At 42.9% G+C, this 18,412-nt stretch overlaps 6 protein-coding genes across 6 annotated transcripts; 3 read left to right on the forward strand and 3 right to left on the reverse strand.

Annotated features, from left to right (window-relative positions):
- Window positions 1–335: 335 nt before the first annotated feature.
- Window positions 336–3,072, reverse strand: LOC142150277 (histone H3). Its single transcript, XM_075205488.1, has 2 exons — window positions 2,966–3,072; window positions 336–867 (listed from the first exon to the last, which is right to left on the reverse strand). The coding sequence occupies exon 2, from the start codon at window positions 852–854 to the stop codon at window positions 444–446; it is 411 nt and encodes a 136-aa protein (XP_075061589.1). The 5' UTR covers window positions 855–867; window positions 2,966–3,072; the 3' UTR covers window positions 336–443.
- On the forward strand, window positions 2,134–3,055 carry LOC142150276 (histone H1-like). Its single transcript, XM_075205487.1, has one exon. It carries the CDS (start codon window positions 2,168–2,170, stop codon window positions 2,852–2,854), a length of 687 nt encoding a protein of 228 aa, XP_075061588.1. The 5' UTR covers window positions 2,134–2,167; the 3' UTR covers window positions 2,855–3,055.
- A 634-nt stretch (window positions 3,073–3,706) lies between the features above and the next one.
- On the reverse strand, window positions 3,707–4,245 carry LOC142150278 (histone H2A type 1-like). Its single transcript, XM_075205489.1, has one exon. It carries the CDS (start codon window positions 4,228–4,230, stop codon window positions 3,838–3,840), a length of 393 nt encoding a protein of 130 aa, XP_075061590.1. The 5' UTR covers window positions 4,231–4,245; the 3' UTR covers window positions 3,707–3,837.
- Window positions 4,246–6,410: 2,165 nt separating this feature from the next.
- LOC142150867 (histone H4-like) lies at window positions 6,411–6,742 on the forward strand. The gene has a single exon (XM_075206040.1). The coding sequence runs from the start codon at window positions 6,431–6,433 to the stop codon at window positions 6,740–6,742; it is 312 nt and encodes a 103-aa protein (XP_075062141.1). The 5' UTR covers window positions 6,411–6,430.
- Window positions 6,743–8,022: 1,280 nt separating this feature from the next.
- Window positions 8,023–8,460, reverse strand: LOC142150279 (histone H2B 1.1-like). The gene has a single exon (XM_075205490.1). The coding sequence runs from the start codon at window positions 8,454–8,456 to the stop codon at window positions 8,076–8,078; it is 381 nt and encodes a 126-aa protein (XP_075061591.1). The 5' UTR covers window positions 8,457–8,460; the 3' UTR covers window positions 8,023–8,075.
- A 294-nt stretch (window positions 8,461–8,754) lies between these two features.
- LOC142150281 (histone H2A type 1-like) lies at window positions 8,755–9,214 on the forward strand. The gene has a single exon (XM_075205491.1). It carries the CDS (start codon window positions 8,771–8,773, stop codon window positions 9,161–9,163), a length of 393 nt encoding a protein of 130 aa, XP_075061592.1. The 5' UTR covers window positions 8,755–8,770; the 3' UTR covers window positions 9,164–9,214.
- Window positions 9,215–18,412: the final 9,198 nt, after the last annotated feature.

Below are 18,412 nucleotides of genomic sequence, written 5' to 3' on the forward strand. Positions count from 1 at the left end.
TGTTTACAGCATGCGTCTACTAATTTATACCCCCACATGCTGCTTGCCATATTTGGGTGGATGTGCAAGTGAATCACTAACCCGGAACCCGCTTGCTCTTTGGAGCCACCCACCTTTTCCCGAGATATTGTGTAAAAGGCTGTTGGCTTTGGGAGGGGAATGTTGACGGATTCCCGTGAATTGCACAGTATTACCAGAGGGAACAAAGGAAACGAGTCAGACGTGGACAACAACGGCCCAGTGTTAATTATCTAATCGCGCTGATCATATAGAATATGTGTAATTAGAATCCACATCGGCAAACAAAATGCAGAGATTTTACACATAGATAATAACTTCTGATTAAAATGTTACTACACAGAATAATGCTGCAGCTCGTTTAGAGAAAGATTTGGTGGCTCTGAAAAGAGCCTTTGTGCTGTGTGTAAGTCAGTGCCGAGTCCTTATGCCCTCTCCCCTCGGATCCTGCGGGCCAGCTGGATGTCTTTGGGCATGATGGTCACCCTCTTAGCGTGGATGGCGCACAGGTTGGTGTCCTCGAAGAGCCCCACCAGATAAGCCTCGCTGGCCTCTTGCAGAGCCATGACAGCCGAGCTCTGGAAGCGCAGGTCGGTCTTGAAGTCCTGGGCGATCTCCCGCACCAAGCGCTGGAAGGGCAGCTTGCGGATCAACAGCTCAGTGGACTTCTGGTAGCGGCGGATCTCCCTCAGAGCGACGGTGCCTGGCCGGTAACGGTGAGGTTTCTTCACACCACCGGTAGCTGGGGCGCTCTTCCGGGCGGCTTTAGTTGCCAGCTGCTTGCGGGGAGCTTTCCCACCGGTGGACTTACGAGCGGTCTGCTTGGTCCTGGCCATAGTTCTACTGATTCTATAAAGAATATAAGATGCAGATTCTTAACAATCCTATTTATACAGTGTGCTGCAATGCAATTGGATGAGTTAAGAACGCCCTTCAAATTGATTGGCTTAAAAACTGCGTCTTAACTTTCAAAATGCCCGCCTAAATTCTTTGCTTATTACTTGACTCGTAATTTTTAATATTATATATTATTATAACTTAAGAAGGCCTGGCAAGCTCTCGAATTAAATGATGTGTAATAATAAAAAATTAAGTGTTTCCAGTCACGATAATTACAATGTATGTAAAAAAGCTATCCACATTGACCACACGGGGGTGCCATTGCATCACATTCAGCGAAGACGAGAGGGATAATAACTAGGGATAGTAAAAGGATTCGAACCACGTCAGGGAATATAATCACTTTTGTAGATCTATATTTATGCCTTGTTGATAATGACAAACACGGGTTTTAAATTATCGATCTGAAATCACTGTGCAATTATTTGTATTTGTGATCCAATGTTTTCCTGCTCTTCTTGGAGTCTCCACGGCCGAGGCCTCTGCTGGAGGCTTTGATTGTTTCAGACATTTTTCCCGCACAAAACCAAACCACTGGTGACCTGGGGTCACTATATATCCGAATACGTAGGTGGCTATAATAGCCCTGGACAATGCCTTTTCATTACATCAGGTGGTTTGCTTAGCAAAAATTCGATTAATGTTCCCTTCCTCCCAATGCCAACTGAAGGGGATGAAGGGAAGCTGGACAAGTTACCAGCAGTTCCCGCAGACCGCAAGGGGTTGTTGAGATGACCTGAACACAACAAGCTGTGTTTGTCTGTGAACATCTGCAGTCGTTTCTACCTGTGGCAGCTGACTATCTCAAGCTCTAGGCTGCTGGTAATCATCTATTGAGAGTTATCTGGTAGGACCCTGCCATTAATGTATGGATAAGAGAGATGAGACCCGTTGTAGATGGTAAAGAGGTCGGATATGTTTTTAGTACCTTTGATAAGCTTACTCAGCAGCAAATGTCAGCACATGATTTACAGCTGACAAGCTGGAGAACGAGCAGACACTATCATATGTCCTATAAAGGTCTCATTACTTCCCTCAAAAGAAACACAAAAGAGATCGCAGACATCCTGGAACTGCAGAGAAGGAATAGTGGGCGTGGCTTCGCTATCCACCAATAAACACAGCGGCTGGTTCTTTATCTCAGCCAATGGCCGCATATCCCTGAGCTGTATATAAATTCTTGGTTGAACAAGTCCTACCACTAAACGTGTCAGTTTGAGCATAGAGTCATAGTCATTTGTATTGGAGGATGTCTGAGCCAGTCCCAGCCGCAGCGCCTGCTCCTCCAGCAGAGGCCCCCGCCAAGAGTAAGCGGCCCAAGAAAGCAGCTTCAGCAGGATCCATGAAGAGCAGCAAAGCGTCCGGTCCCAGCGTGTCTGAGCAGATTGTAAAGGTGGCAGCTGCATCCAAGGAGCGTAATGGGATTTCCCTGGCCGCTGTGAAGAAAGCTCTGGCTGCCGGAGGATACGATGTGGAGAAGAACAACAGCCGCCTGAAGTTGGCGATCAAGAGCTTGGTGACCAAAGAAACCCTCATCCAGGTGAAAGGCAGCGGTGCCTCCGGCTCCTTTAAGCTGAACAAGAAACAGTTGGACAGCAAGGACAAGGCGGTGAAGAAGGCAGCAGTGGCCAAAGCCAAGAAAGTATCCAAGTCCCCCAAGAAGGCTCCGAGCGCATCCAAGAGCCCTAAAAAGGCGAAAAAACCGGCAGTTGCCAAGAAGGCTGCAAAAAGCCCAAAGAAGCCAAAAGTCGCTGTGAAATCCAAGAAGGTGGCCAAGAGCCCGGCCAAGAAGGCAGCGAAGCCTAAAGTGACCAAGAGCCCGGCCAAGAAGGCGGCTAAGCCTAAAGTGGCCAAGAAGGCAGCGAAGCCTAAAGTGACCAAGAGCCCGGCTAAGAAAGCAGCGAAGCCCAAGAAGACAGCTCCTAAGAAGAAGTAAAACTGCAGATCCGCACTCCGGTGCCCCGTTACACAAAGGCTCTTTTGAGAGCCACCCACTCGGTCTTGACTGAGCTATAATGTACCCCCCCATCCATCCTCTATCTTTTACCCTGTGGTGGTGACTGCTTCTGGCTCAACAAAGCAGATGTGAACCCCTTATGGTCCCCGGTAACAAATACCTCCAGACATCTGACTAGTTTACACACACATTGATAGTTACATACACATAACGTCAGTGCACCGTGACAATGGTTATTTTCTATAAGCAATTATGTCGCTCTTCTACACCCCGTGTGTAGCTTCATAAACCGTTTACTGCCCCTGAACAAAATGAGCAAAGGACGGAAACTCCTTATGTTTATATTACGGTATTATTTTCTTACTAGGTCATACGCTATACAACTGCTACCTATTGGACGGTTATGTCAGATTATTTAAATCCAGTGATTATCATCAAGTATTTGTTATCGACACCATAGGAAGCTTGTATTGGTCTCCGATTCACTGTGCTGACAAGTGTCATACACCGTAGTAACGTATCTCTTATATACTATTACTGTGTGTAAATCAATACTACCACCGTGTGATCAGTAGTGACGTCTGCCGTTTATCAGATACATTGTAATTTTTAAGATTGTTTACAATAAATGGTTTTCTAGTCTTTCAACTTTAATTCGGGAGCCTGTCAGGTCTTACGTAGGTAAAATTCTAATAGTAATATTATCGCTTCAGATTTAAGTGGTAAGCAAAATATAAAGCAGGCGTTCTGAAGGACGCAAGGGATATTAAATGAAAGTTTGAAGGACTGAACAGCAGAATCTGAGGAGAAAAGGCTGTTTCTCGTCTAGCTCAATAGTAAAACTGTCAGTGAGCTTCCGACTATCCAGATAAAGCAATAAGTAATGTATAAAGCTCTCGCAAGAAAATGTGGGTGGCCCTGAAAAGAGCCTTTGTGTTGTGGGGGTGTCAGTGGGGAGTAAATCACTTGCTCTTAGCTGCCTTGTGGCTCTCGGTCTTCTTGGGCAGCAGCACGGCCTGGATGTTGGGCAGGACGCCTCCCTGGGCGATCGTCACCCCTCCGAGCAGCTTGTTTAGCTCTTCATCGTTGCGCACAGCCAGCTGCAGGTGGCGGGGGATGATGCGGGTCTTCTTGTTATCACGGGCGGCATTTCCTGCCAACTCCAGAATCTCAGCCGTTAGGTACTCGAGCACGGCGGCCAGATAGACAGGAGCTCCGGCTCCCACACGCTCGGCATAATTACCCTTTCTCAAAAGACGGTGAACACGTCCAACTGGAAACTGAAGCCCAGCCCGAGATGAGCGAGTCTTGGCCTTAGCCCGGGTCTTTCCGCCTTGTTTGCCTCTACCAGACATTTTCAGTTGCGTATTTCGTAATAAACTACTGTGATTAAACTCCTCCCTCATCCTTTTATTTATACCTTTCAGTGACAAACTCCTGCATCTCTGATTGGTCTGTTTTCGGACTAGCCAATGCAGCTGATGTTCAGGTATCCACCAATCCGTATAAGATAGAGGTGGGTATGATATTGAAACACATCACATGACATGACTAGCCAATAGCATATAGAGCTGGATATAAGTCTTATTTACATGGCCTGCCTATAAATAGGGCGATTGTGGGAGGTGCAAGTAATAGTCGCTGACTCACTGACCAGTATTTGTTTTAAGAATGCCTGATCCAGCAAAGTCTGCTCCTGCGGCCAAAAAGGGCTCCAAGAAAGCCGTGACCAAGACCCAGAAGAAAGATGGGAAGAAGCGTAGAAAGACCAGGAAGGAGAGTTATGCTATCTACGTGTACAAGGTGCTGAAGCAGGTCCACCCTGATACCGGCATCTCCTCCAAGGCCATGGGTATCATGAACTCCTTTGTTAATGACATTTTTGAGCGCATCGCAGGAGAAGCCTCCCGCCTGGCTCACTACAACAAGCGCTCCACCATCACCTCCCGGGAGATCCAGACCGCTGTGCGTCTACTGCTGCCCGGTGAGCTGGCCAAGCACGCCGTGTCTGAGGGCACTAAGGCCGTCACCAAGTACACCAGCGCCAAGTAATCTGCAAATTCCTCCTTTCCGAGTTGCCACAAAGGCTCTTTTAAGAGCCACCCAAATCTTCTTAATCGAGGCTATGACACTTGTTGGATCCCGCTGCTCTTTGTGTTCCTTGCAAACACAAGCCCACGTGCAGCTCTTACTGTCCGGGTACCCGTCTATAAACATAACGTGTTCGCTTTCAGCAAACATGAATGAAATGCCTTTTAGATCTCGTATGTCAGTAAATCATTCTGTCCTTACCTTCTGTTACCAAACTGCACCTGGCTGCTCTCTAACTGCCCCGTGCTCCCTGCTGCATCTAGGCGGCTAGAAGGAACTCTGACCCGACTAGTGTCAGCTGCCTGACCGGTATTTAGCGCCTCTAGAGCAGGCTGTGCTGTCCGGGCTTCTCATTAGAAATCTGTTGACCACTGGCTATAGTTCTTCTGCAGACCAGGTACCGGTGCCAACACAACATATTTAATTCTGTCGGCTCTCATAAAGCATACAATATACATTAGTAACAATACATTGTGGCACATACACTGGCGAAACTAAGGGAGGAATAACCTTTATTAAAACACAGTGGTGGTCACCTCCCAGTCATCTGCGGACTAAATGGGCAATCCCGGATAGCCAGCAAGCACAGAAAGGTCTCAACCTGGACACATTTAAGAATTCTAAATGCGTGAAATTAGACATTACAAACAAGGTACTTTCAATATGGGGTACAGGGATTGCTGCACAGTCAGTACTGCCCAGCATCCTGCTCTCGCCACATGAGAGCGTTACTTCACCAGAGCTTGCGGTGTTTTGAAAATAACCATTGAAGTCCAGTTGTTTTTTTTTATATCTTTATATCATTACAGATGTTGCTGTCATTTGACATACACTAGGCTGGTTCTACGCTTTAAAAAGTCAATTTCAGGCAGAAATCCTCATTCTAATGCATTATTCAAATAAGTCATATTATATTTAGTGTTTTTATTTGTGGCTGCAGTTAAAAATGTACAGAGCCGGTCACTAGTAAATTCAAAGGTATTTAAAGGAATACAAGATTAGATCCAACTGAAACACGACAGATAACTACACTGCTACCACCTTATATTACAAATATATTATTACTTTCATCATCAATATATGTTAACAACCGACCAGTGTTATAGATTGCAGATTAAAACTCTAAAATGTGTAATTTCTACATAATAAAATGCCGTCACACAACTTGAAAAAAACAGACAGATAACCATTCAGCTAAAATGAGAAACTAAATTAAATAAGATCATAAGCTAAACACTACAATGACTATAAGCGACGCGGCGGGAATTTTAAAATCTTTAACGGCTGCTCGTTCAGCCAATCGGCAAGGGGAACGAAAGCCACATGTAGCAATAATTATCAAATGACACGCCCATTTCTTCCTCTATACTTTGTGTCCTTTCAGGTCCGACTTAACTGTATTAAAGAAGTTTGCTGTACAACCAATTCACATCAGTTGATTAGGCAACGCCAGCAGTGCAAATCATGTCTGGACGCGGTAAAGGAGGCAAGGGGCTCGGGAAAGGCGGTGCTAAGAGGCACAGGAAGGTGCTCCGTGATAACATCCAGGGCATCACTAAACCAGCTATCCGTCGTTTAGCTCGTAGGGGAGGTGTGAAGCGCATCTTTGGGCTCATCTACGAGGAGACCCGCGGTGTCCTGAAGGTCTTCCTGGAGAATGTGATCCGTGATGCCGTCACTTACACAGAGCACGCAAAGAGAAAGACTGTCACAGCCATGGATGTCGTGTATGCCCTGAAACGTCAGGGTCGCACTCTGTACGGGTTTGGAGGTTAATTTCTCTGTATCCCATTACACACAAAGGCTCTTTTAAGAGCCACCCACTCAGTCTTCAAAGAGCTGTAAGTTTACTATTATGCCCATGATTACTGGAGGAATAGGTCTGTAGCATTTTAAGATACTACAGCATATCACCCCACGGCTTTGTTACACGTAGATCCAATACATGAGTGAATAGTGACACCATCACTCGCAGCCTGTTCTGAGTGCGGGAGTTACACCGCAGACATCCGTCTCAACCATTGTATAAAGTAGGCGAAGACCACTAATCTATGCTTTTACAACGTGTAGTCAAATGAGCGTAAATCCCAGCTGTGGAACGGGTTTACATGTTGGGGGACGAGTACAGGGAAACGTAACCAGGAGACTTTCAAAAAATACAAAGCAACATAATAAACGGGGTAATAATACAAAAGGTGTCATAGCATCGATTGAGAAAGACATTATATTCTTCCTGCCCCATACCAGCCAAAATGAAAAAATATTGATTACCACCTCGTATCCAGAAGCAGTGGTTCTTTCAGGGTGGGTTTCCCACAGGAATTGAGAAATACGTATCCTGGGGAAATTATAAAGACTCTACAGGGAAAATCTTGTGGTAAGACCCTAGCGTACCATCCCCCTATCCACGAACTAATTGGTAATGTGAGTGTTGCAATGGTGCGTTAAACATTTTCTCTGCACATATGTCAGCACGGAGGGAGGAGACTGGGAGAAGACCCTGCAACAGCTCCTCTTTACATTTAACGAGGTATCTCAGGAGTCCACCAAGTTTTCTCTATTCAAGAGTCTATATGGGCGGCGAGTGATGCATCCATTAGATACGAGAAAGCTGGGAAAGCCCCTTTTTCAATCGCTTAGGTCTCCACTATGTACGGTTTCGGAGGCCAATTTCTTTGCCATGTTGAAAAACAAAAAGGCTCTTTTGAGAGCCACCCACTCAATCTTCAAAGAGTTGTAGTATGTCCATGTCCTAGAGCACAAACATACCCCCATATACCACTTATTTCATCTAGATTCTACACATGGCAGTTTTAGAACATCTATTACTCAAGACCTGTTATTCACGTTATTAAAAGACCTTGGGCTGCACAGCGTTACAAATATCGGCCCTTACATGATCTGAAGGGAAATGCTAGGCAGTGATTAAAGCGTAAGGAACAATATGTGGGGTATTGCAAGAACGAGTAGCTTGAAATGTGATGGTTTCGCGGAGATACAAAACACCACAAAGAACATGCGGGATCTAGCAAATGTCATAGCCTCGATTGAGAAGATTTGGGTGGCTCTTAAAAGAGCCTTTGTGTTATCTTAGAACAGAGATTGCAGATTACTTGGCGCTGGTGTACTTGGTGACGGCCTTGGTGCCCTCAGACACGGCGTGCTTTGCCAGCTCACCGGGCAGCAGTAGACGCACAGCGGTCTGGATCTCCCGGGAGGTGATGGTGGAGCGCTTGTTGTAGTGAGCCAGGCGGGAGGCTTCGCCTGCGATGCGCTCAAAAATGTCATTAACAAAGGAGTTCATGATACCCATGGCCTTGGAGGAGATGCCGGTATCAGGGTGGACCTGCTTCAGCACCTTGTACACGTAGATAGCATAACTCTCCTTCCTGGTCTTTCTACGCTTCTTCCCATCTTTCTTCTGGGTCTTGGTCACGGCTTTCTTGGAGCCCTTTTTGGCCGCAGGTGCAGACTTGGCTGGTTCAGGCATTGCAATAACAAGATCTCGACAGAGTGTAAAGAAACTATTACTAGCACCGCCCACAATCGCTGTATTTATAGGCAGTCTATGTAAATTAACCTTATCTTCAGCTCTAGGCGCTATTGGTTAGTTCTGTCACGGGATCTTTAGAAAAGCTATACCCCTTCTCCCTGTGCTGATTGGTGAGTGCCCGAACATTTTTGTCACTGGCCAGTCTGAAAACGGACCAATCACAGATGCAGTCGTTTGTTTTTCGAACATATAAATAAAGGAATGAAGGCGGAGTTTGCTACTCGTGTGTATTGAATTAACCTGAGCATAACATGTCTGGTAGAGGCAAACAAGGCGGTAAGACCCGGGCTAAGGCCAAGACTCGCTCATCTCGGGCCGGTCTTCAGTTTCCTGTTGGCCGTGTTCACCGTCTTTTGAGGAAGGGGAACTATGCTCATCGTGTGGGAGCCGGAGCTCCTGTCTATCTGGCCGCCGTGCTCGAGTACCTGACGGCTGAGATTCTGGAGTTGGCTGGAAATGCCGCCCGTGATAACAAGAAGACCCGTATCATCCCCCGCCACCTGCAGCTGGCTGTGCGCAACGATGAAGAGCTAAACAAGCTGCTCGGTGGGGTGACGATCGCCCAGGGAGGCGTCCTGCCCAACATCCAGGCCGTGCTGCTGCCCAAGAAGACCGAGAGCCACAAGGCAGCTAAGAGCAAGTGATTTACTCCCCACTGACACCCCCACAACACAAAGGCTCTTTTCAGAGCCACCCACGTTTTCTTACTAGAGCTCTATACACATTACTATTCGTTTTATCTGGGTAATCAAAGGTTCCCTGGTAGTTCTACTTTTGAGCCAGATACGGTTTCCCACAATTTAGCTGTCCCGTTTCATACACATTTTCAGCTCTAAATTATGCACGTAGCCTTTATTCTCATTGGAACTGCTCCATGGATCCTTTCAACCACATATATCAGCGGCTTCGTGTAGTAGAAAGCAGTGAGATGGGGTCTCGCTTGCTGTAGAGAGAGGATTAGGTGGCTCCGAGAAGAGCCTTTGTGCTGTGTATAAAGGAGTGACGAGAAGCTGCTCTTTCCCCTTAGATTTCGAGGGCCAGCCATTCAAAATTGATTGACTTAAACACATTTCATTGGCTCTTTCAAATGCGTGTAATTTTTGCTTACTAGATAAATCTGCATTAATCCGATTACAGGCAGGCTCTCGAATTAAAATTGGTTACAGTATAAAGTATTATACATGCTACCAGACCTAAAAATGACGATGTATCTGAAAAGGAAAAACACAGGCAGCTATCAATACTGACCACACGGTGATGCTATTGTTCCACATAACTTTTATAGATGAGAGAGATGCTAGATTGACACTTGAAAGTACAGGGAATCGGAGAACAACAGGCAATACAAGCTTCCTATAGGTTGATGACTCATACTTATTTATAATGATAATCACTAGATTTTAATAATAAATCTTACATGACTGCAATTTCTGAACTTCAGATAAAGTATTGCAACAACATCTGCACTCGCACAATCATATATTGTAGCAAAGCACTTTGTATCGGTAGATTTTGTTTTATAAACTTCCTAAAACTCACCAACAATAATTTAACAATGTCGTGCAAATTTGGAAGTGTGTTCACACTCACCACCGTCCTTCGAAAATGTGCTGATAGTTCCACCAACTGTGATGCCTTTTGTGTTTGTGCATATTTAAACATATGATGTTGTGTAAAAGTACAACATAAGCACACTTAGATACAATGATCACTTCATAGAGAATCAGTAATAAACGTTCTATATGTGCTCTATTTGTTCCACTATCCAAGTGTATATAACATGAACTGTAAACCCATGTACAAATATATAATCTCAATAAGGTCTCTTACTGGTGTGCTAGGTGTCCTCACACACACACACACACACACACACACACACACACACACACACACACACACACACACACACACACATATAGTCAAAGTCGTATAATTGGATGAACGAAAGTATTGGTTTAATATTGGTTTGCCGTGCAATTGCGAAGAGTACGCCACGTAACACGTGGCGTGATGCGATCGCACTGTAACATACGCACGCACACACTCGCATTACAACATTTAGTTATTTATACCAAATTTCAGCCCTTTTTGATTTTTTTTTCCCCACACACACTAAGAATTTAGTAGGTCAGTGTATAACTCTGCCCAGCAGGTGGCGCCGCAACTTTTTTTTTTTTACACACAGACGCCACTAAGCATTTATATATATATATATATATATATATATATATATATATATATATATATATATATATATATATATATATATATATATATATATATATATATATTATATGTACACTTCAGTGATACTCAAGGTTCAGGTTGTGGGAAAGGTGGCATGTCTGGTATCATACTGAAACCCTATTCATCAGCAGCTGTCCGGTGCAGTCGGCGAAGAGATCACACATTGCATACTTTAGTTATTGATATTAGGGAATACACCTTTGTATGATGCTGGCTATGAAAGGAGCAGACCCCCCTGGATAGACGACCCCCACCTTTGGATTCATTAGATTGAATCAGCCTATGATCTGTTTACCCTGGACCCACACAACGTCTGGACCTATAGAAACAATCTACGTCATCTCTATTGTTCAAGTGTAACACTGTACTGTATATAATCATAGCTGCACACCCTTTGGCTCTCAGTCAACTCTGACACAGTATTCTAACATATATACTGTCCACCAGGTCCCGTGGGTGCGCAGCGAGCGCATGCGATAGCATTGGTATGTACTTATCTTTTGGTATTGGCTGTGCTGTACTGTACTTTATCATAATATAATCATGTATTGAATTGTTGACTATTTACATCTGCTAAAATAAACCACCTTGTGCTTTGGAAACACATACAATTGATTGGGCAATGCTTATTTTAAAACAATAGAATTACTTTAATAATTGGGGGCTCGTGAGTTTAGGTGTTACGTTATCGGCAGGTATGCAACGCTTACGGTATTCGGTTCCTCAACAAAGGGTGGATTGACAGACGCGTCACATAACAGGAAAGAACGCAATGTGTTTAAGACCTGTGGTTCACTTTGTATTGCGAAACCGAATGTCTGTTGTTGCATAGACTGAAGGAACGCTAATTTGAATCTAGGGACAAGAAAGAAAAATGTTTATTTTTATTGTCGTTTTGCGTTTTAAAGGGTACTGCATTGACTAGTGTATGTGTGCTTCCTGTTTAGCGTGTATGAACTTCCGGTATTGTTGCCACGTGTGTAAACAGTCATGATCATAGTCTGTTAGCTATGCATAGTGTAATCACTTGGTAAAATCTCTGAAAAGATAGTGCCATTGTTTGGGAAATTTATTTTCTGTACAGAAAACAAAGGTTATGTGTGTGTATGTGAATGAATACATAAAGGCAAAAATATACTGGTAACTATAGGCAACTATAGGTTTTTACACGCAGGGCCGCCGAGAGGGGGGGGGGAGCGGGTACAGTTTACCCGGGCCCGGCCATGCCAGGGGGCCCGGGCCCTCGCTGCTAATAAAATTTATTTATTTTCTTATTTTATTTTTCTCTCTTGCGGTATTTTTTTTTTAACTTTTTTTTTTTTTTTCGCGGGGGGGGGTCTTGGGTTTCTTGGGAGCTGTAAGAAAAAATAAATAATAATAAAAAAAATAGCCACGTGATCGCGCGGCGCCGTGTCCCTCCTCTCCTCCATTCACACTGACTGCCGGGCGTGACGTCATCAAGTCACGCCTGTCAGTCAGTGAGGAGCGCCACAGCCAGCATGAAGAAAGAAGACAGAAGAGCAGAAAAGAAAAGAAAGAAGTTGACAAAAGGTAAGTAAATAAACGGAGAGGCTAGGGGAGGAAAACAGGGAGGGACAGTACTATAAAGAAAGGGGACAGAGAAACAGAGGAGGAAAAAAAGGAGAGAGCCACAGAGTAATAAAAAAAAAAGTGGGAGAGAGGAACAGAGGAGGAAAAAAAGGAGAGAGCCACAGGGGAATAAAAAAAAAGTGGGAGAGAGGAACAGAGGAGGAAAAAAAGGAGAGAGCCACAGGGGAATAAAAAAAAATTTGGGGAGAGAGGAACAGAGGAGGGAAAAAAGTGGGAGAGAGGAACAGAGGAGGACAAAAAAGGAGAGAGCCACAGAGGAATAAAAAAAAATTGGGGAGAGAGGAACAGAGGAGGGAAAAAAAGTGGGAGAGAGGAACAGAGGAGGAAAAAAAGTGGGAGAGAGGAACAGAGGAGGACAAAAAGTGGGAGAGAGGAACAGAGGAATAAAAAAAGTGGGAGAGAGGCACAAAGTAAAAAAGAAGGGGGAAAAGCAGCATGGAGGTCGCAGTGTGAGCATAAGGGGGTACAGTGTAGTTGTGATGAAGGGGCACAGTAATGTGTGTGATGGCACAGGGGGCTTGTTGCAATGTAGTGTGTGTGAGGTAGGTGGCGGCTAATTAATGGGCGCTATTTTGTTTGTAGGGTGATGGTGAGGCAATTTAATAGTAGGGACTATTAATTTAAGATGGGGTGGTTTGGGGGCTATTGAATCTTGGGGTGAGTTTAGGGAGAATGAGGTCTATTTATTAAATGTGACTATGAATTATTTAATGGCAGTGATGGTTGCGGGAAATAGGTATTGCTGGGGCTGTTTGCAGGAAGTGAAATAGGTTTATTTATTAAATGTGAATACTATTATTTTAATGTTGGGGCTGGAGGAAGGCCTAATTATTAATCGTGAGTGCTATTGATTTAAGGCCGGGGCTGGCTGTAATTTTCTAAATGTAGCCATTTTTTTTTCAAAATAGGTCCTTCAACATTCCTGGATCCGGACAAGCCACAACTAAAGAAACCAGCAGCCACAGGTGGAGAAAGTGAGAAGAACAGGTAGGAGAGAGCAGCACAGTGTGTGAAATGTTGTGATTCTAGTAGGGACAATACCAATTTTTGGTGAATGTTGTGCCCAATGTAAGGTGTAGGCCAAGACTGAACTGTTTGTGTACACACTGCATTGTTTGTATACTACACTGTGGTGGTAGATGTCCTGAAAGTCAGGAGTGCTTGAACATATGTGACGCTCCGGCGAATTGAGAGCCTAGTGGTTTTTATGTTAGCCACGCCCCAATGGCACGTTTGCCACGCCCCCAAATGCATGACCACACCTCCCAAAATTTTTGCACCGCCAATCACAATGTTCACAGATAACTAGTATCTCTGAGCAGTGCGGTTTGACCGCATGGCAGGGCCTTGATTAAGTATTGGGAGGGCAGTGTGGAACTATTTAAAATTGATAGCGCTTTTGTTCAGGTGTGTCTGACGGGGCATGGTAAAAAAGGTGACCTGACAACAAAGGTTCTGTTCTAGGGCTGAGCAGGATATAAAGAAACCTTTGTGTGAGTGGTGTTCTGTTCTAACAAAAAGCAGGTGATAAAGACACACCACAGAGCATGCATAGCATACTCAAAACGAAAATAGCAGGTTTTCGCGGCATTCCCAAATATTAATCGCAAAGCTTACAGATAGTTAGTATCCGTAAGCGGTGCGGTCGGACCGCATGGTTGATTTAGTGCAGCCGTGATTGCGACTTGGGAGATGTGGGAGGAAATACGCTGCAACCACTGATATTCTTGATTGATATCGGTTGCTAACAGTGGTAAAGTACTCAAACTAGGAAGGGCATTGATATCTTTAAGGGGACATGCCTGTTGAAAACGTCCACGAATAAAAAAAAATCTCTAGTAAGCTCTGTTTGAAAGGAGAACAGGTAAAAGTATTTTTTGTGTAGCGTTGAGAAATAGGTTGTTTTCATAATGGATGCGAAGCAAACGCTAGAGATAGTTCATGTTGTGCTGCCTAATGAATGGCCGGTTGGTTCTGCAAAGTATGTTATCTATAATAAATACGGTGCGTATGCAACGGCATACTGCGACAAATGGGTCAAGATGACCCGGGAGTGTGTGAAACCTTTCCCAAACATAGGTAGTCTTGACTCAGAGGTGTTAAATAATGTTAGAGATAAAGTGTGGTTGATTAAATCAACAAAAACGAGAATTGAACATGATGACTGTTTAAATTTGTGGCAACAAGAAGGGTACACGTGACACGGGAGCGCGTGGTCAGCGGAAGTAAGCGTACCGGAAACAAGTATTACGGAAGTGTGCGTTGCAAAGCGTGGCAAACTGAGCGCAAACACGCCCCCGACAAATTCGGTCGGGGCGGATAGTACCAAAAATGTGAAAACTGTAACTAGTAACTTGTATAATGTCTTAAGTAATGTTTTAAAGGAAGAAAATGTACCCACAGTCATTTCAGCCATTGCCCATGCCAGTAACATACACGGACAAGGAAAAGGAATGGTTCCACCAGCAGGGGCAGTAGCTGAAATTGGTGAGAATAATGTAAAGGTTATCAAAGGGGGAGACATTCATTGTACTGCAACAGCGATTCCAGCAACTAGTTCAGAACATAGTGATTTGGTAGGCTTATATCCTGTCCGCACAACAGCAGTTCCCAATGGGAAAGCGGACAGAGATGGTGTAGTTCCCATGAAACAGGTAGCCATGTATTTTCCATGGACTAAGACGGAACTATTTACAATTATGTCTGATTTCCCTGATCCTAGAAAAGATTTGGCCAAGTGTCAGAAATTTATTAGACATTTAGGTAATGCACATGAGCCTACTAATAAAGATTGGCGAGTGTTGTTTAGAGCTTGTCTTCCTCTCGATACTGATGTACAAAAGTTCATTAAGGGTTGTAGGTTGGAGAAGGATAAACCCTTAACTGAGGATGACAATCAGGATAATATTGGACGTATAATCACAGAGTTGGCCATATATTTTCCAGTGACTATGGAATGGGGCAAAATATATGCCATCAAACAAAAAGGTAATGAGAATACAACTGATTATTTTTCAAGGGCTCTAGCGGCCATGATTAAGTACACAGGAATATTGGATATAAGGGTGAATCCACTTTACAGAAAGGTAGCTGTTGCAGTACTAATGGACGGCCTCCGGGAGGATCTAAGGACCTGGATAAAAACCTCTTTTCCTAATTGGAGAGGTCTCACGGTAAATGATATTAGAGAGCATGCTATAGAAGATGATAATATATGTAAAAAGGAAAAAGCACAGAGTGATAGGTTAATGATGTTGCGTATCCAGGCGTTAGAAAAACTACATCCACAACCTCAGAATTATAAAAACCACTATAAAGGGACGCAAGAAACAGAAATCTTTGAAGTGTTTTAACTGTCTTAAGAAGGGACATTTGAGGAAAGATTGTAAAGAAAATATTAGAGCCAAGGCTAGGAAATTAGGACCAGGCAAGGCAAGTAATAATCTGTGGTAAGTAGTAATGTGTACTTTTAGAAGAAATAAACTGATTTTAAAAGGTAATTGTTGTTATTTTTGCTTGTTTTGTTTTATGTTGTCAAATGTTTGCTCTCCTAATCGCTAGCCGATGGTAAAGAATGAAAATTTTTGTTCTGTTTGCTGTTTTAAGATAACTATCTTGTTTTTCTTCTCACAGATAAGGGTATACAGAAGATATATAGACTTAGGGCTAGATTTACTAACAGGCATGTTTGTAAACCCGCCGACTTTCGGCGGGTTTGGCGGCAGTTTAGCCATCACTGGATTTACTAAGGCTAAACCCGCCGTCCAAACGGCCAGAAATGATGTTTCCAAACCCGCCTCTGTATAAAGCGCCATGACGGTTTCAACAATGTTCAACATTTAAAATACGTCCACTGTTCTTGCAGGCCAGAAATATTAGTACTGCAATATTTACCTACGTTCACTGTTCTTGCAGTCCAGAAATATTATGCAAAATTTAAATACGTTCACTGTTCTTGCAGGCCAGAAATATTAGTACTGCAATATATACCTACGTTTACTGTTTTTGCAGTCCAGAAATATTAGTACTTATTCACCTACGTTCACTGTTCTTGCAGGCCAGAAATATTAGTACTGCAATATTTATTTACGTTCACTGTTCTTGCAGTCCAGAAATAATAGTACTGCAAAATTAAAATACATCCACTGTTTTTGCAGTCCAGAAATATTAGTACTGCAATATTTACCTATGTTCACTGTTCTTGCAGTCATGAAATATTATGCAAAATAAAATATGTTCACTGTTCTTGCAGTCCAGAAATATTAGTACTGCAAAATTAAAATACTTTCACTGTTCTTACAGTCCAGAAATATTAGTACTACAATATTTACATATGTTCACTTTTCTTGCAGTCCAGAAATATTAGTACTGCAATAACTACATACGTTACCTGTTCTTGCAGTCCAGAAATATTAGTACTGTAAAATGTAAATATGTTCACTGTTTTTGAAGGCCAGAAATATTAGTACTGCAATATTTACCTACGGTGACTGTTCTTGCAGTCCAGAAATATTAGTACTGCAATATTTACCTACGGTCACTGTTGTTGCAGTCCAGAAATATTAGTACTGCAATATATACCTATGTTCACTGCTCTTGCAGGCCAGAAATATTGGTACTGCAATATTTACCTACGGTGACTGTTCCTGCAGTCCAGAAATATTAGTACTGCAATATTTACCTACGGTCACTGTCCCTGCAGTCAAGAAATATTAGTACTGCAATATTTACCTATGCTCGCTGTTCTTGCCGTCCAGAAATATTAGTACTGCAATAATTACCTACGTTCACTTGTCTTGCAGTCCAGAAATATTAGTACTGCAAAATTAAAATACGTTCACTGTTCTTACAGTCCAGAAATATTAGTACTGCAATATTTACCTACGTGCACTGTTCTTGCAGTCCAGAAATATTAGTACTGCAATATTTACGTCCGTTCACTGTTCTTGCAGTCCAGAAATATTAATACTGCAATATTTACTTACGTTCACTGTTCTTGCAGACCAGAAATATTAGTACTGCAATAATTACCTACGTTCACTTGTCTTGCAGTCCAAAAATATTAGTACTGCAAAATTAAAATACGTTCACTGTTCTTACAGTCCAGAAATATTAGTACTGCAATATTTACCTACGTGCACTGTTCTTGCAGGCCAGAAATATTAGTACTGCAATATTTACCTACGTTCACTGTTCTTGCAGTCATGAAATATTATGCAAAATAAAATATGTTCACTGTTCTTGCAGTCCAGAAATATTATTACTGCAATATTCACCTATGTTAACTGTTCTTGCAGTCCAGAAATATTAGTACTAAAAAATTTAAATACGTTCACTGTTCTTGCAGGCCAGAAATATTAGTACTGCAATATTTACCTACGTTCACTGTTCTTGCAGTCCAGAAATATTAATACTGCAATATTTACCTACGTTCACTGTTCTTGCACGCCAGCAATATTAGTACTGCAATATTTACCTACGGTCACTGTTCCTGCAGTCCAGAAATATTAGTACTGCAATATTTACCTACGGTCACTGTTCCTGCAGTCCAAAAATATTAGTACTGCAATATTTACCTACGTTCACTGTTCTTGCAGTCCAGAAATAATAGTACTGCAAAATTAAAATACATTCACTGTTTTTGCAGTCCAGAAATATTAGTACTGCAATATTTACCTATGCTCGCTGTTCTTGCCGTCCAGAAATATTAGTACTGCAATATTTACCTATGTTAACTGTTCTTGCAGTCCAGAAATATTAGTACTAAAAAATTTAAATACGTTCACTGTTCTTGCAGGCCAGAAATATTAGTACTGCAATAATTACCTACGTTTACTTGTCTTGCAGTCCAGAAATATTAGTACTGCAAAATTAAAATACGTTCACTGTTCTTACAGTCCAGAAATATTAGTACTGCAATATACACCTATGTTCACTGTTCTTGCAGTCCAGAAATATTAGTACTGAAATATTTACCTACGGTCACTGTCCCTGCAGTCCAGAAATATTAGTACTGCAATATTTACCTACGGTCA

This window comes from Mixophyes fleayi, chromosome 4 (genome assembly GCF_038048845.1).
Source record: "Mixophyes fleayi isolate aMixFle1 chromosome 4, aMixFle1.hap1, whole genome shotgun sequence".
In the NCBI taxonomy this organism is placed as follows: domain Eukaryota; kingdom Metazoa; phylum Chordata; class Amphibia; order Anura; family Limnodynastidae; genus Mixophyes; species Mixophyes fleayi.

Excerpts from the sequence above, each read along its gene's own strand:
- LOC142150277 (XM_075205488.1), bottom strand. The coding sequence starts at position 854 with ATGGCCAGGACCAAGCAGACCGCTCGTAAGTCCACCGGTGGGAAAGCT.
- LOC142150276 (XM_075205487.1), top strand. The coding sequence starts at position 2,168 with ATGTCTGAGCCAGTCCCAGCCGCAGCGCCTGCTCCTCCAGCAGAGGCC.
- LOC142150278 (XM_075205489.1), bottom strand. The coding sequence starts at position 4,230 with ATGTCTGGTAGAGGCAAACAAGGCGGAAAGACCCGGGCTAAGGCCAAG.
- LOC142150867 (XM_075206040.1), top strand. The coding sequence starts at position 6,431 with ATGTCTGGACGCGGTAAAGGAGGCAAGGGGCTCGGGAAAGGCGGTGCT.
- LOC142150279 (XM_075205490.1), bottom strand. The coding sequence starts at position 8,456 with ATGCCTGAACCAGCCAAGTCTGCACCTGCGGCCAAAAAGGGCTCCAAG.
- LOC142150281 (XM_075205491.1), top strand. The coding sequence starts at position 8,771 with ATGTCTGGTAGAGGCAAACAAGGCGGTAAGACCCGGGCTAAGGCCAAG.